A 17246-nucleotide genomic window follows, 5' to 3' on the forward strand; every position below is an offset into this window, starting at 1 on the left:
TAATAAAAGCACATATTTGACTGTTGTAATATAAAAACTGCGTACTTTAATAAATGAACAACGCTGCTGTCAAACTTGAATTTATGCTCCTGTGGAATACAGACACAAATATGTTCTGCCAAGTTTTAAAAAGTGTATTTCATGTAAACTATATCAATGTCATTGCTTTGTTTCGGTTAAGGGCATGTTTTCTAAAGGACTTATGGATGGACATGGTCTCTTCACACAGGCAACTGGAATAAAATATCAGGTACCACTAACAAGATATTATGTCAACTTTAATGACTGTAAATTTTACTGAAACTTATTTAAGTATTTTTCAAAGTATTTCTCAATAACCCATGTGTGTAGCATTTCTAAACCTGCATCTTGTGTGTACACAAAATAAAATGTGGCTGAATAAATTGTAAGTTTAATTTGTATCGCATATTTCATACACAGTTGAACTCAGTGTACTTTATAAGAAAGAACACAAAAACATTACACCAATAAGACAGAAAACACAAATACTCATTCAGTCACACACACAATGTACACACACATACAAAAAATACACTTATTTAAACCTTCAGTTCTATTCCCAGGCACAGAGACACAACTAACTACTAAAAGCCTGAGTGGAAAGAAAGGCTTGGAGACTGCTATTAAAACAAGATACAGTTGCAGATGGATCTCAGTTTATCAGACAGTTTGTTCTAGAAAACAGCACTACAATAACAAAATGGACCTTCACTTGATGTAGTTTTAATTTTAAGTGCATTACGAGATACACATTTGATTATATGAGAGATCTGATGAGCAGTGAGCAGGCAATAAATGATAACATTAGGTGCTAAGCAGGTTGCATACGTGTTCTCCGCAATATGTTGCATTGAATGTTTCCTGTGCAACAGGGGGAATTTGTTTCCAATAAGCCCATGGGCCAGGGCACCTACACATGGCCAGATGGCAGCAGTTATACGGGGGAAGTCTACAACGGTATACGACATGGGATTGGAACCTACAAATGTCCCAAAAACAATGAGTCTTACAGAGGGCAGTGGAATCAGGGCAAAAGACATGGAAAAGTATGATCAGCCATTTTTCTAAGAGTATTTTTTTGAAGAATGTAGTTGTCTCTTTTAAATTGTTTATGTCTTTGTTAGGGTACAGCGTATTACAACGAAGATAAGACCTCTTGGTACAAAGGAGACTGGGTGAAGAACAACAGAGAAGGATGGGGAGTGAGATGGTCTGTATGAACTACGTACATCTTCTAATCTAAAGCCTGAGCTGCATTTGAACTACCTGAAGATGACATATATTTGTTAACAGCTACCCCTCTGGTAACATTTACTCTGGCGAGTGGAAGAACGACCTGAGACATGGAGAGGGAGCAATGAAGTGGCTGAAACAAGGACAGGAGTATGTTGGTACCTGGCAGGATGGAGTCCAGGTATGAAAGCATCACACAACAACATAGCATGTTATCCAGGAGCGTAGCTTCTTTTATTCAGTTAAACCAGATTAATGTTTTTGTTGTGAATCACACAAGCTCTCCTCTCTGGCAGCATGGTCGAGGCACACATGTCTGGATCCTGAAGCGAGCGGAGGAATCCCAGTATTTCCAGAGCAATCATTACAAGGGGGACTTTATTCATGGTCAGAGGCACGGACAGGGAACCTTTTACTATGCTAGTGGTGCAATCTACGAAGGAGAATGGAGGAACTGTAAAAAACATGGGCAGGTGATCAATTATGCAGTATTACCTCTGAGTATCAATCTATCAAAAAATATTTTACACACAAGTTACTCTTTTCCACCTACCTCATGGCGCTACATCACATTCCTTGAATAAATAGGAATTTGTACGGTATCACCAGAAGAGGGCAGAGCCAATGTTTAAGACAAGAAAAGCACTCAGAGAGCACAGTACTCTGCCAAGGCTGTTCATTTGCCCATATGGCATTTTTTTTCCTAGAAATGCAGCATTTGTTTATTAGTTATTGATGATCAAAAATCACAGGAACGTATAATGTGGCCATTTAATATAGATGTACCCACAAACAAAATGACATTGCACTGAGCACAGGTGTGTGTTCTGCATGTGTAAGTTATGTACGGATACCAAATCGCGTGACCTAAATATGTAAATTGTTCCTTGTATCATTTCGAACGGGTAAGTCCTGATAAATTCGCAGCGGTCGATTTGTAGTAGGATCGCAATCATGTGATTGTCAGCAGGCAGCTGATGTAGTGTTCACTTGTTGTCATAGTTACAGTGACACCATGCAGCTATCTCACAATGACACAGAAATCTTTAACAAATCTGTGGATCCAGACTATAAGCCACATCACCTCCAAAATCTAATGAGCTGGTTCTTGTGTCATTTCTGACTTTATCTGTAAATTTCTTCCAAATCCGTTAATCTGTTTTTGAATAATGTCGGGCACAAAGGAACTAACAGACGGATAGACAAACATACGCTGATCGTCAAATAACTCCGCCGTGTTCCTTGGCAGAGAAAAAATAATATCCATTTGACTGTATTTTAAATGTAGTTTTCCCTAAAGATGCTTAGATTTACTAGCTAAAAAATGAGATATTATAACCAAATGACAAAGAGCAAATTCTGGATCTTACTTTGGTGTGTTAGCCAGATCCAAACACAAGTAGATGTGCTTGAAATGGTTTGATGTGTCAGCATAAATGTGTTCTCATAATTTCCAAATTTCATGCGCACTGTTTCACAAAAAACACTGTTGTTAGTTTTCAAAGTTCCTCCATCAAATCTGAAGCAGCTATTAGTGATATTTTGTTTACAACTTCATAGCGTCCTTTGAATGTACAGATAAAGCCGTAGATAGCAACAGTATATAAACAAAATTATGTTTCAGGCACTTTCCTAAAATGTCTGGTGGATTTCTTTTCTGGGAATTATTTATAGATTTCAGGCGCTCCATTTTACATTAATGCCAAATAGGGTGTTAAAAGCAGTTAAAATTGGTTTTTAATAATGTATTAAAAGTGCATTATAAACAGCAAAATAAACCCTATTTCAAAGTCATAGCCCATCTTCATCAGCAATGAGAAACTGTGCTGCAGGGCATTCTAACATGGATCCATCCATGACACTGAAAGAAGAGTCCTTATGTTTGTGCTTTTTGTCACTTTTTTACTTATCACATTTATAGTGATCTAATCTTGATGTAACACGTATAAATTATTCTAATAACGTCTGTACTATGTGATCCAAAGGGCAAATTCACTTTCACTGATGGTCGTGTATTTGAAGGAGAGTTTGTGGACGATCAGATGATAACTCCCAGCCTGAGAACTCCCACTCCCTTCGGTAAAAAGTGTTTGTTGGCATATTCAAAATGCTTTAGGAGATAAGTAGCAATATTACAGTTTGAAATCCTTCTGTTTCTCATTACAGGTGCATTTCTTCTGTCAGATAGTCACTCATCTACACTAGGACCAGACATGGCTCTGAGCATTGAGTGTCTTCTGGACAAAATCCCTGAGAGAAAGCGTGACACTGAGCGCACACAGGTCAGGTCTCGCCACAAACATATGATCTTTGTACTACATCCTTATTTTGACCCCCGTTCATAATAATGTGGCTCATGTGTAACAGGTGGAGTTTGTGGTGCTGAGGCAGGACATCCATCTGAGGTCTATCTATAGCTTCTACAGCAGACTTGGCTGTGTTCGCTCCCCGGACAACACCTTCCTGCTGTCCCGCCTGCAGCTCTGGCGGCTGCTCAAAGACTGTAACATCCACCATCATGGTATTACTCTGACACAGATAGACCGTTTTATCAGAGGTGAGAGCGACTGCCACTCAACATCTCCTTATATGCAGGACAAGACAATGACAGCTTCATAGCAACATGGTCTTGAAGGCTTTGATGCTAAAGTCCGATGCTTTTCACCCTTTGTGTTTCAGAGGATGCCGGTTTAGTAGAGATTCATTCTCCTTTCACCCCCATCCTGCTTCGTAATCTCCTCAGCTGTCTGGTGATTGTGGCCTACCACATCTACCATAAAGGCATGATGTAAGCAATGAAACCTGTTCCAACACAGAATCACCAGTCGATTTAAAAGCTGTGTGAAGCTGAAGTGGTGTTGGAGGTTTCTCAAACCATAAATGAACTAGAGTGACATTTTAAGTGCCATGTTTGCACTGAAGAAAACATTAAGGGCACTCAGAAGAACCAAATCAATTTTGAATATAAACTTTTCTATCCTCAATAATTCACTTTAAGTAATTAAACATACTTTCTCCTCTATTTTCAGTTCACAAAAGAACCTTCTGGCTGCCTGCTTATCCAGACTGTTGACAGATGACATCCTTCCCAATGCAAAGAATGTAAAAGGTGGTGCCTTTATTCTAGATACGCATGTATGTACAGACAGTGTAGGTACCAAATTAGTAATTTCATTTAGAACAGCATTAGTTTATGAAGGCCACAGAGTCAAGTTGAGCCCACAATTCCAACACATCACCTGATATGTTGATGTCAATGCCAACCCACTACAGCTGACGGCTTACTTCATTACTATTTACACATCCAATTCACAAATTACACAGTATGCTATTTTACTTTCTTATCCTCTCTGTTTCGTACCCAAATGCTGTGTCTGACTTAATCAATGTCATCTCTGTTGTGATTGATGTCCGCTCAATCCTGTACCCTTGGAGGTCTTTGCAGCTGCTGTGCAAAATGGTCATGGACAATAACAACTGTGGCACAAATTCCAGGTCGTCAACAGTTTGCACGTCCCTTTACTTGTCTAATGTTTTCTCCGTGTTTTGTCAGAGATGACACAGTTGCACAAAGTGACACAACATTTGACACCCCTTGCTTGGCTTTATGTTATGTATTATTTGCAATGCTTAATAATTTCCACTGTGTTGATTCAGGCTTCCTGTTTAGGCAGGCAGACCTTCCAGTGGTGGCTTTGAACTACATGAAGAGGTGCTGGGAAGTCTACCAGGCTTACTGCAGGGTCAGAACAGGCTCCACAGATGACCTGACTATGACCTGCCGACACCTGCTGTGGATGTTTAAGGTGCAACACACTGTAGTACGAACAGCAACATGCAGATCATTCAGTGCAATTTATTAACTTCCAAAAAATGGCCAAATGTTATCATCATCTCAGCGTAAGTTCAGTGAAATTAAGTAGAAGTTGAATAGATGTCTAGATCACACCTAGTCACAGCCATAATGTCTTTTCAGTGGCTATATGTTTAAATATACGACAAAAACGATGTTATTTACCATATTTAACATGTGCAATGTATTATATACACTAGACCTGAACAGGAATTGAACCTGCAACCTTGACATTTTTATATAGTGCATCTCTGGACATTTACTGGCATTTTGGTGACACAAGTATGTAACAATGTGTGGAGTAACACTGTGCTATATCTAGCCTTGACATAACTGCATAGAGGTGGCAATTCTAATTATTTTAACACATAATGTAGACTTTAGTTCGATATTGCCATTTGTTTATGTGGTATATATACACTACCGTTCAAACCCAGCCACTTTCATGCTTTCCATGAAAACTCACATTTTTATTCATGTGCTAACATAACTGCACAAGGGTTTTCTATTCATCAATGAGCCTTTCAACACCATTAGCTAACACAATGTAGCATTAGAACACAGGAGTGATGGTTGCTGGAAATGTTCCTCTGTACTGCTATGTAGATATTCCATTAAAAATCAGCCCTTTCCAGATAGAATAGTCATTTACCACATTAACAATGTCTAGAATGTATTTCTGATTAATTTAATGGCATCTTCATTGAAAACAACGCTTTTCTTTCAAAAGAAAGTACATTTCTAAGTGACTCCAAACTTTTGAATGCTAGTGTCTATTACATAATACAGGAATAAACTGGTTAGGCTGAAAGTGGTCTATATTTAGCCAGAGATATTCAGGCAATATGAGAGCTATGATGCAGCCGTGACGCTGAAGTTGAGCCTAATGATCAGTGGACATCAAATGCATCTAGTTCATCTTTCAGCTGAGCACATTTCATAAAAACATGTAAAGACACTGTGTTGAATAATGTATTGTAACCTCTGCTAGGATCTCCAACTACTGGACCATAACCTGACCACAGCGAAGCTGATGGACATCATCACTGCAGAGAGCTGTGACCCCAGCAACCGATCCTCCTGTCTGGATCTGGAGGTCAGACTGTAGCGTTTACACCAGCGAACTCATCCATCATTTGTCAGTAGTGGATGAAAGATTAGAACTGATCTGTCTACTGTTTTTAGTATTCCTTCCTCCTTTCTGTATCACATATGTTGTCATCTCACTCTTCCTATGCAGATTACATTCCTGGAGTTTTTTGAGGTACTTCTAGGCTGTGCAGAAGTGAAATGCCAGCATTTTTCTGAAGTTCTGGAGGAGGACGGACCCCTGTTGAGGTCTGACTCTGAGGCCATGACGTATCAACCAGAGACGGAGGCCAGTGAGGAGATGATGAATGCTACAATCAGTACTTCTCAATCGGTCGGTCAAATCTTTTCTCAAATCTCCTATGACATCTGTACCAATTTTATGTAAAACATGTGGCCCTTCCAGCAGACAATGACTTAGTTTTAGATATTACAGAAATTCTGCACAAGGAAGAAAAACACGAGTGAATTTTCAGATGTTTTTCTATTCAGGTGGCAGCTGCAGTGAATTAACATATCACTTAAGTCATTACTAAAATATTTCCAGAGCCAAGTCAACAGTGGTTGTCTAAGTACTGTTTTCACTGAAAAAATAAACGAAACTGCAATGCACCAATATGATTATTTTCAGTCAACATGAAAAAAATCCACCCATCACCTATACACTGCTTAATCCTCTGGATGGAGTCTATCCCAGCTGAATTAGGGCGTAGGCAGGGGACACCCACAGAGAGACAAACAAGCACACACATTTACACCTACAGACAATTTAGAATTATCAATTGGCCTGAGCATTTTTTTGGATTGTGGGAGGAGCCAGAGAATAATATACAATCTTGTTTTTTATTCTAGTCAGATGATTCAACTGCTCAGCACGTGGGAAGTCAAGATACCAAGACAAACCTCACTGAGGCATCGTCATCTGCAGGTTTGGTTACATTACACATGTACAGTATGTTCTTTGACATACAAATATACCGAGTACGTATGTGTAAATTTATGAGTGAAAAAAGAGACTTCAATCAGTGCTGGCTAGTATATGCTTCTAAGAAAATTCTGAGATATTAAATTTACTGGACTGACCCTAAAGTTGTAGTCATGCACACTGCTCATACTGACAGACTGTGTATTTACTCATAAGTAATTATTTCACTTTTTGATCACATTAAATCAGATGTAATTGTTCTATAAAAACAAACTATAATTGTATTTATACAGATAGACCACAAATTAAAAGGAACATGTTTCAAAATGTGTCACCACCCCAATTTACTATGAAGTAACTCAGTCACAATTTCAACACTTCTAGAACACACAGAAGACCACAGTGAAGGGAACGACGTGCAGATCAGTAGAATGGAGAGTAAAAACCAGGAAGTGGAGCTCAGGAGCCAGACAGTGCATCAGTTCTTTAACCACATCTTCTTCCAAGCATTTGACCATCACCAGTTAGTGACCAGAATTATAGAAGAAGAGAAACACTGCCAGGAGGCCCAGAGATGCATCGCTCTGTCCAACGCCCAGCAAACAGCCAGGTAGAACGCTTACATGAAGTTCTTGCTAAGATTTTTCAGTCAGCATTTAGTACATCACTGCTTGTGAGATTTAGTCAGCTACAGGGCTGGTTTTGTTCTTCCAAAAGGACAATCTTTTTATTTTCACCTGAAACAACTTCTAAATTTAAAAAAAAGAAATGAGATGTGTTGACATGTAGAAATGTTCTGAGGTTTTACTATATTATATTGAATCTGACTTAAATCAGTTTTAAATTTGTATTGGGAATTTATCTTGGCATAAACAATGCCAGCAGATGGCATTTATTGCTCTCCCTCTCTGTAGGTTTCTTGGACGTAGATTGTCACTGCACTTCTCCCAAATCATTTTTCTGCCGTTCCTTCACTGACATTTTTATATTTTAATGCAATGAACCATGTAGTGCTCAGTGCTATACTGTGTTGTGTTGTAGGGAGAAAGGGCAATAGGAGAAAGACAAATGACACAGGATGATAAAGATGCAGCAATATGAGCAGCCGAGAAACTTGATGAACACAGGATGAAACCGACTAGTCTGAACCTGTACCATCCTCAGTCTGAAAACTAACAAAATACAATCTGTAATAAAGGTATTAAGTGTACTGCTGATTTGTGTATGGATAAAAATGAAGAGCAATGAATGTTTCCTGGTTGTGACTAGAACTTTAATATAAACTTTATATGGAGACAAAACTATTTTCTTGTAATCTAAAAATGAACTTCAAAAGAGAGCCAGATTTTTTTAGTGAGTAATATAGGTTGTCAATACACATCAAAGTTGAACACCTGAAAAACAATCTCTCAGCTACATGTTAGGAGGGGTGAAGACCATGAGCTCACTCGGACAGACAGACTGGCGTATCCTGTCGTTCAGGTCCGGGGTGAAGAGGAGCAGGGCAGACTCTGCTGTCTGGACCTAAAATGACAGAAAATTCAGAGTTTTAGGCAGTGATAGGAATAAAAGTAATAATTAAGAGCCTAGTTAATTCATCCACATGGATCTAAAAGCTGATCAGTGGAAGCAAAGAAATGAAAAGTGGAAAAACTTTGACCTGTGGTGACTGAAGAGAAAACATTGAAGACACCGCTGGCAGTGCTGTGGTGACAGTGAGAGGGAACACAAGTGAGTGAAACACAGGAAATCGTGCACTTTGTTACAGTGTGTTTATTCCCTTGCAATCAGGAAAGCACAACATTTTATCTAAAAGCTACAATGTGCAGGTCTGAGATTTAGGACTCAATGTTTTTTTTAAATCATTAGCAGACTTGTATTAGTTCTATCCCCCAAATCCTTAAATATTTTTGTTTACTTCAAATGATTTTTTATATAGAAATCCTGCCTACTGCAGCTTCAACATCCATTAGTGGTTAAGGTATAAAGCCCAAGTGTACAGTGTGTCCATGCACAGTATGGACATCAGTCATACCTGGCTCTTGCTGAGTAAGCAGGTCCTCGGTCACACCTCTGGGACTCTCCATCTCTACATCTACTGCCATGGGTGATGATGTCTCTGTGTCAACCATCTCCCTTGGTGACAGGCTGCCTCTCAGGGAGGGCTGGAGGTAGCGTTCAAAGTCTAATCCAGCAATTTCCTACAATTACAAGAGAAAATGTTGCTCATTGTATAGCCAGAGAAAAAAAGTCATCATATGAGGCAGAGAGTTTAGGATTTGAACTAGCAAAACCTGAAAGATGGTTTACCTCAACAACTGAGCTGTCTGGTGTGTGACACACAGACTGCTGGGTCTCCACTGGGCCCTGCACTGCAGGAGAGGAGATGATGTTGGGGGAAGAGAGGGGAGGCTGGCTGGGAGTTACACAAGGTGTCAACATGAAGCTCAGAGCTGATGAGGGCTCAGGAGCCTGGGATACAGGAGGAGGTGTTTTGCATGGAAAGAGGGAAAGCCTTGGAGAATTGTGGATATTAGCATCAGCAGCTTCAGCTGGTTTGTCATTCTCTTCGACTACAGCAGTGGTTGGAAACAAACAAATGGGCATGCTCGGTTCAGACACACAAGCAGGAGCTTCCGGTGTGGAGAGCGTTTCTGACTGTTCTGCAGGGATCCCATCGGGCTGAGTGTCATCTGAAAGCACTTCCTTGACAGGTGAGAAACAAAGAGAGGTGTTCACAGTGTCCTTTCTACTCTGGGATGGCTGAGCAGTGCCACGCTGAGACTTTGATGCTGGGGTTTCTTGGAGAGTAAGGCGGAGGTGTGCAGGAGTTTGGACGGGCTGAGCAGGAGAAGCATGAACAGGAGTCTGAGCCAATGCAAGAGATCGTCGAGTGACTCTTCTGGGTGAGAGATATGTGGAGCAGGGAGAGGCCTGAGGTAGCACAGCAGCACTCAGACGGCTGGATCGCCTAACTGAACCTACAATATGTACAACATGATTAATGGACCAAATCCATTCAAGCAGCATAGAAAAAGGCGAAAGGCAAACACAAATACATGACATAAAAGCAATGCCTTTGACAAGCTGCTATTTTTGTCCCACCTGATGGTTTGACTGGGCTCTCCACCTGGAAGAAGCCTCCATCAAAGACCACTGTGTCCAGCCTTTGGGCCCCTGCTTGGTGTTGTGGTTCTTCAGAGCTCAGGATGGGGTTGTCCTCAGTGTTAGCAGCATCTTTGGCTGCTTTCTCTGCCTCAGCCGCCTGCTGTTTGGCTTTCATGGCTGCTTTCACGGCAGCTAGGCGAGACTTGGCTGCTGCTTTGGTTCCTGTTGTCTTGGGAGGGGCAGTTTGTGGTTTCTATTGAAGGGACAAGACAGACAATGTGCTTGGTAAATGGTTAACCAAACCTTTTATAAAACAAGAAAGCTGTTTTCTCAAATAGAAGCTTTTATATACAAGTGCTCATGTTGTTGGGGATTATCGAAATGACAACCACAACTGAAAATGAGACAGCGCTGCAGGGCCGCTGTCAACCGAAGAAAATCTTGGTCGACTGAAATCATACCTAGATTTTAACCAACTGATTGATCACTGGAGAAAAAAACTGAACAAAACGCTGTTATTTCTAGATTAACTAAATTAAATTGACTGCACTGTACTTGCAAGCCTTACTAGCCAAAATAAACAAACATAAAAAGCTAGAATTTGCTGCATTATAAATAATTTTAACCTGGTTATTTTATACTGAAATGATAACAAACTTGGAGCAGACTAGCATACACTACACATATTCATGTGTTCTGAAAGTGGAACTCTATCTTCTGGTGAACCAGCAGAAAAACTACAGAGAAATGTAGCACAGACAAGTTATGCTAATGTAGATGATCTGTCATCTTGGTTGTTGAGTTGTGATATGAAAACTGCCGGTTATAAGATTTACACTCAAGTTTTTGGCAACTCTGATGACTTTAACATGTCAATTACTTTGACTAACTGAACATTTACTCAGAGCAAATGTTCAGTTAAACTTTAAAAAAGTTAGATTTTCTCCATTAGGTTGAGAAAGTTTGAAGTTGTGAAAATGCAGGGATATTCACAAGTAGTCTATGTCTCCCACCATCACCAATAAATAATCCTGGATTCTTTGGCTGAATGACAGCATATTGACCAACCAATCAACCCGCTGACCTGGAGACCACCACCCTACAGCACTGTATGATCTTACAAACTGAAAATCACACCAGATTATGTCTGTGTACACAGCACTGTGATATTATTAGTGAAAGACAATTTACCTTCACTACTTTCCTCTGTCGTGGTGGAGGTTTGTGCTCCTCCACCCAACCTCGACCTTCTGCTTCTTTGAGAGCATCAAACTTCTTGTTGACATCCTCTACCTGAAAGACGCCAAAAGTACAAAATATGGTTGTCTTCTCTGCATGTATTTAGTTAACTGAAATAATTCTGTCTCTCTCAAATGTGGTACTCGCCTGGTAATAAACCATGTCCCAGAATCCTTGTAAGTCAGTGCACGTGGTGATCTTCTCTCCTCGGCCGAACTCACAGTCGTCTACCAGACCACTGAACTGGTTAAAACGCTCTTTCATCAGCAGCCTTGCTTGGCCAACCGCTGTACGCATTCGGTCTCTCACTAAACACACAGAAGACAAACAGTGTCATTTTCCCTCAGTTACAAAGATCATCATTCTTGATAGAACCATAAAATATAATCCCATATCAAGACATCACTCTGCCTATAATAGAAGATACACTCACTTTCTTCTGGGATAGACTCATCCTCCACTTTAGACTCCCACTGGAGAGACAGAGTGGTCAGTCTGTCTGTCTCGTTGGCAATTTCCGATCTGAAAAACGATCAAGAAACAATCATTTAAATTAGCTACATAATTAATTCTGATTAAAACTACACAATGTCTAACTAGAAAGATAAAAAAACAAAAGGTCTGACACCTGAAGTACGGTACATCATGCTTAGATTCTAGTGGACTTCCTGGAGTCGGGGGTGCTGCTGGGGGAGACGTACGAGGAGGGGATTTAGGGGGAGAGGGTTCACTCGTCTCAGTTTGAGGCTCATCACTGAACTGGGGGGCTGGTGGAAGACTGAAACTGGAGCTGGATAGGAAAAGTCACAGCACGGCACTTAGATCACAAACGTAAATTTGTTTATTGTACACATATTCTTAGAAGGAACACAGACAGACCTTGGTGTGAGGAAGGCGTCTGCTGAGCGAGGAGTGAGAGGGTCGAACTTGAAGGATGACAAACCAGCAGGAGCCTGGAAGACATAACCCTCTGGAGCAAACGAAGACAAAGAGGACGGAGCCTCGATGGGATCTGCAGCAGGAGCTGATTCGGCTGGAGGTTGGTCCACCATCATGTCTTCCTCCTCAGAGCAGGGTGTGGGATTGGGAGGTGTTTTCTTTGGCTCCTCCATCTCAGGCTCCTTTGGTTTGGGCTCCTGCACATGACAGGAACAGCAAACTGGTTGGTTTCCAAGTTACTTCATGGCAGTTTTAACATGCCGCATGTAACGCAGAAATGCTCACCTCGGAGACAGCAGGGTGGCCAGAGTTGCTGACAGCTGCTGTATAATAAAAGGAGATACACAAAAGTGAATTAAAACAAGCGCTCATGTTCACAAGGGAAGAGTAACACTGAACACTTTCTAAAATTGTGTTTTTTGTTGTCAATATATACCAATACCTTTACAGGTCCTTTCTCCACCAGATGGGGGGGCCACAGGTTTACCATTTGCTCTGCTCCTTGTGGTTCTGACATCTGAGGGCAGGAAGAGGCATTTAGAATATTTTCAAGTTTTGCAAACATCTTACCCTCTATTTGTTTTCTGCAGTTTCTCCAAACAATTAAAGAACTGCTGACACTACAGCTTAGTGCTGCGCCACTCAACCTGCAGCTTATTATCAGCTGTAAATACATATTTTTCCGCTTTTAATGGAGACAAATCGTTTCTGACATGCTGCCACCAGAGGGTGATATGTTTAACCTACTGACAACAGGCAGGTAAGTGTTGCACTTGAGGGACTGTACCAGTTGGTGGCGGTGATGCACCAATAGGTTGTTTGCTAATCTCCAAAAAAACTCAAAAGAAGTCTAATCCTTGGAGAATTCATGGCTGCTGCTGCTGCCAAAGTTAACTGCTAGTTGTGTGATGAACACAGGACGTTTCAGCAGTCATGGGAGGAAGAAATTGTTTTAGTGGAGGTAAATAACAAGCCAGTGTGCCTTCTTTGCCAGAAAAATCCATTTCAATACATACAAATCTCCACTGTCACAGGTCAGGGTTGCCTATTGAGGCACAATTTCTGTGAATAATGCACACCTACAAGTGATTTAATTTCATTTGGTTATACTTAATGGCTCAAAAAAAAAGATCAACTAAACGGCTCTGTTTTACAGTGGTTGGTTTTTAGCCACTTTTTTGTCATCTATGTGCAAGAGTTAATTTTTACTTTATTTTTTAGAGTAGCAGGCCAATTTATATTTATAAGCAATCTCTTAATTTACTTACTTTTTTGGAATAAGGCCTACTTAGTTTTCTGATGTAATATAGAACATTTCTTTTTACAGTCTGAAACATTACTTGTCTGTGTTACAAAAGAAGAAATGTGCCAATATGCACATTATGTATATTCACCATTCTGCGATTTACTGCAGTGGCAGTCATTTTGTTCATTTTTTGTGAATAAAGCCTCATTTTGTAATTTGATATCTATGACAATCTTTTTGTCTAATGACATCTGGCCTTTTGCTTTTTACCAAGGGAAATAAAGAAAATAGCCACAAACAGATCTATAAGGCTAAGTATAATATTCAGTCAACAAAATCTTATTTTACTTTTATAAAAGCCTTCTACTGTAGTGCATTTAAATTATTTTATTATTGACTATTACCTTGATTATTTAATGTCTTTCATATGATTCAGTCATATTAAATCATTAAATCTTTAGGCTGCGGCCCACGCAAACAGAGATATTTTTCTATGTGGCCCATGAGCGATGTTAAGTTGAGTAGCCCTGGTTAGTGTGTACCTGCAGGCTTGTCCTTAATCACTGGAGCTGCTGGAACAGGAGGCCTGTTGGCTGATCTGGTTGAGAGAGCTCGCACAACAGGTTCCACTATGGTAGAAGCATGAAACAGAGACACACATTGAGATGTAAATACTTAAACATAGTCTAGTTATGCACAAGATTTCTCCCTCTTATTAGTTACCTGCACAAACTTTGGTCTTGGTTATAGTTGGTGCAGGTTTGACAGAAGCTACCCGGGTCCTGGTTGATCTTTCCACAGCAGGTTGTACTAAAGGCAGAGTAGAAAGTATTACCTCAGACACACTACTTTCAGTTAATTGTATGCTGTATTTTAAATAAAGGGATATCCAGCTAATTTACCTCTCTTTGCCACAGTATTTGGATCCTGTATCTTCAGAGGCTGAAGAAAAACAATGGAACAAAGTATTAATTAGCTTTTCATTTAAGGGTTAACAGGACAACAGAATTAAGAATTTAATAGAAAGTAGTACTTTTTGCACTGTCGGTGGCTGTTTCATTGAACGGGTGACTCTGGTACTCTGGGATGGAGCCACGTTCACCTTTTTCTGAAAGACAGTCATCATTACAACTGTACCCAAACATAAAGGGCTATCTTTTGGTCATCGCTCACGTAATCACATCTAAAACAGTAAAAATAAAGACAGTAGGGAAGAGGTGTAGTTCACAAACAACTTTGCAATTCATCGTATAAACTAGTGTTTTGATGACTCTTCCCTCACCTCCTTGGCTCTGGTTGAGGCGACTGGAACAGCAGGCAGTGAGACAAGGGCAATGGTGTCCTTTGGGTGATACAGGCCAGTCTTAAAGACACCTTTACGCTCCTTTTCTCTCTTTTCCTTTTCTTTCTCAAGAGCCTTTCGCTCTTTCCAGCGCTCAAGTTGTTTGATCCGTTCTTCTACTGCCTTACCTGTGGAGACGTGCAGAGAGAAGTACGAATTATGAGCAAATTTGAAGCTAGAGTACCTTGATGATTACACAAGTTACTGTCTATTTTAAGTTTTGAAAACAAATGTGAAACATAAGTGCCTTATTGTAAATGTGTTCAGGGTTGTGTTTTAGAGTTGTAGCTGTGAAACTGATAAGTTAAATCGTACTTTTAGCAGGATTTGCTTTGTTCTGCGTCTTCTCAAGAATGGTTGACATGTTGGCTACTGCAATGGAGGCATCCAGAGAAGACATTTCCAGCTCTTGAAGCTTAGCCAGCTGCCTGCGCGTGTTCACAGTTCGTTCTCGGTTTTCCTTCTGGGACTGAGACCTTCTACGGGACATTTTCACCCTCAGCATTGACACACTGGTGTCCCTCTGCCGCAGGTGAGAAAATCGAGACTCCATGTTCAGGTACCTGGAAGAACATGAAATTATTTATTATATAGGCCCACTGCATATGACAATTACTAGAACTGCTGAGAAACGTGCACCAGCAGTTATACAAATTGGCAGAAAAATTAGCAACTAATGTAAAAATGATCTATATAAGAATGAGAGGATTTCAAAGTGGAGTTGCTCAATTCCAAACATATTCACATCTCTTTTGTACAATGCTCAGCTAAAAGTACTCAACTGGCAATCTTACTGTCAATGTATACCACTTACTCATTTACTTAAGAAGGAAGGCTGTGATTTCCCCAGTTTGCAGTTACACCTAAATAAAATCCAATACTAATACACAACAGTCAGCAAGTGTTATCAGAGCTACACACTAAGTGCATCTAGTTTAACCTGGTAACAGACTGGTACAATTAACACGACAACAGAAGCTACTTTTCTTTGGTTACTGTTAACCACGACTGAATAATCTGTGAACACTCCCAAGTCAACATAACACGTTGTTCCTCATTCTGTCCAGTCACATATATTTGCGTAAATGGAGCAGAATTACAAAAATGAGGATAGGCTGGCTTTATTTTTGCCCTGAAAGATTCGTCTGTAACTTAAGTTAGCTAACAGGTTGACCTTATTTGAATTAAAATAAAAATAAATAAAGCGTACCTCAGAAAAAAAGGTGGAACATGTTAGGTTGAAACACCTACTACATAGTGTTTAATTATCTTGTCAAAACTTTCTCTGGAAAATGTACTCAACATTTAACTTAACGTAGTGGTCGTTTACGTTAAGCTGAGATATGTTCACGAAGGTCCATATAATAAATTCACGTCGACTACTGACAGTAAATAGTAGCTTGCTGTCTTTAAATGCGACTTAGCTGAAAACTATAATAAGCAGAGCTAGTACAGGTTCATATTTTAACAACAAAATAAGCTCAACTGATTTAACCAAAGCTCGTTCCGTAGCTCGCTAACTGCACACACTGTTGACAAGAAGCTACAACTAAAGCTAGCTGTTTCGTAAGTAACCGACGGCCTAAACCGGACAGAAAACATATAATGGCATGTTTATCTTACCTTGTTCTTCTCCTTTAAAAAAAAAAAGTACGTTAAAAACAACTTTTTTGAAGCAGACACTAAAAAAAAAAAAGACCCCGACTACACAACGGACACGCAAAGCTGCCTGAAAAACACAACAATCATGGCGGGTGACTTTTTGAAATTTGTCTCAGGTGCCGCGGATTGGCTGACAGTCAGACAGATCGTGTGAGCGCTGATTGGCTGTTTTTCTTCTTCGTCGGATTATTTTTTGTAGCGCTGCCACTCATTCGTCTGAAGTGTAAATTTAAAGATTTTCTGCTCTTTCTTCTTGTACTTAATTTTGTCTTGGCAAAAGAAAAAGCAGACATTTAACTAGAGTTGCATCAAATAACTGATTAATCAATTAGCTGCCAGTTATCAAATTAATTGCTAACTATTTTGATAACTGAGAAATCTGTTGAATAATTCTTTGAAGTAAAAAAGGTCGTAAGTCTCTAGATCCATCTTTAACTTGAATATTTTCTGATTTCTTTCCTATTCTGTGACAGCAGACTTAATATTTAATATTAAGTAATGAATAAAACAAGACATTTGAGAATGCCATCTTGGGGTTTAGGAAACACTGAAAACATTTTCACTATTGTCTGACATTTTGTAGTCCAAA

General features: G+C 39.9%; 2 protein-coding genes across 5 annotated transcripts in view; one reads left to right on the forward strand and one right to left on the reverse strand.

Annotated features, from left to right (window-relative positions):
• Positions 1-8331, forward strand: part of rsph10b (radial spoke head 10 homolog B) — a 10153-nt gene extending 1822 nt beyond the window's left edge. For both annotated transcript variants that reach the window (XM_023280447.3, XM_023280449.2), the window contains 16 exons: positions 182-250; positions 894-1067; positions 1146-1231; positions 1315-1435; positions 1551-1727; positions 3240-3333; positions 3421-3536; positions 3622-3811; positions 3934-4042; positions 4284-4363; positions 4912-5060; positions 6099-6203; positions 6348-6530; positions 7049-7124; positions 7506-7731; positions 8163-8331. In XM_023280447.3, coding sequence (XP_023136215.2) covers positions 182-250; positions 894-1067; positions 1146-1231; positions 1315-1435; positions 1551-1727; positions 3240-3333; positions 3421-3536; positions 3622-3811; positions 3934-4042; positions 4284-4363; positions 4912-5060; positions 6099-6203; positions 6348-6530; positions 7049-7124; positions 7506-7731; positions 8163-8178 — 1971 coding nt within the window. In that variant the 3' untranslated portion in view covers positions 8179-8331. The remainder of the gene's footprint in view (positions 1-181; positions 251-893; positions 1068-1145; positions 1232-1314; positions 1436-1550; positions 1728-3239; positions 3334-3420; positions 3537-3621; positions 3812-3933; positions 4043-4283; positions 4364-4911; positions 5061-6098; positions 6204-6347; positions 6531-7048; positions 7125-7505; positions 7732-8162) is intronic.
• Positions 8332-8370: 39 nt separating this feature from the next.
• On the reverse strand, positions 8371-16748 carry dlgap5 (discs, large (Drosophila) homolog-associated protein 5). Of its 3 annotated transcripts, none has more exons than XM_055004857.1 (19): positions 16619-16748; positions 15311-15558; positions 14936-15123; positions 14687-14761; positions 14556-14595; positions 14377-14463; positions 14196-14282; positions 12850-12924; positions 12693-12727; positions 12348-12604; positions 12097-12258; positions 11902-11990; positions 11616-11776; positions 11421-11522; positions 10227-10482; positions 9432-10102; positions 9157-9322; positions 8782-8825; positions 8371-8645 (listed from the first exon to the last, which is right to left on the reverse strand). In XM_055004857.1, the coding sequence occupies exons 2-19, from the start codon at positions 15546-15548 to the stop codon at positions 8535-8537; spliced, it is 2844 nt and encodes a 947-aa protein (XP_054860832.1). In that variant the 5' UTR covers positions 15549-15558; positions 16619-16748; the 3' UTR covers positions 8371-8534. The 3 variants fall into 3 exon arrangements, with proteins under 3 accessions (XP_054860832.1, XP_023136210.2, XP_023136211.2); XM_023280442.3 differs by having other exon boundaries at positions 12693-12730; XM_023280443.3 differs by lacking the exon at positions 8782-8825 and having other exon boundaries at positions 12693-12730.
• Positions 16749-17246: the final 498 nt, after the last annotated feature.

Source organism: Amphiprion ocellaris, chromosome 18 (genome assembly GCF_022539595.1).
Source record: "Amphiprion ocellaris isolate individual 3 ecotype Okinawa chromosome 18, ASM2253959v1, whole genome shotgun sequence".
In the NCBI taxonomy this organism is placed as follows: Eukaryota; Metazoa; Chordata; class Actinopteri; family Pomacentridae; genus Amphiprion; species Amphiprion ocellaris.

Bases quoted from the DNA above. Each gene is read 5' to 3' on its own strand.
- dlgap5 (XM_023280442.3), bottom strand. From the start codon at position 15,548: ATGGAGTCTCGATTTTCTCACCTGCGGCAGAGGGACACCAGTGTGTCA. The intron at 14,762-14,935 runs GTGAGGGAAGAG...ACTGTCTTTCAG, and splicing joins CCTCAACCAGAGCCAAGGAG to AAAAAGGTGAACGTGGCTCC. The intron at 8,646-8,781 runs GTCAAAGTTTTT...CTGTCATTTTAG, and splicing joins TTTCTCTTCAGTCACCACAG to GTCCAGACAGCAGAGTCTGC.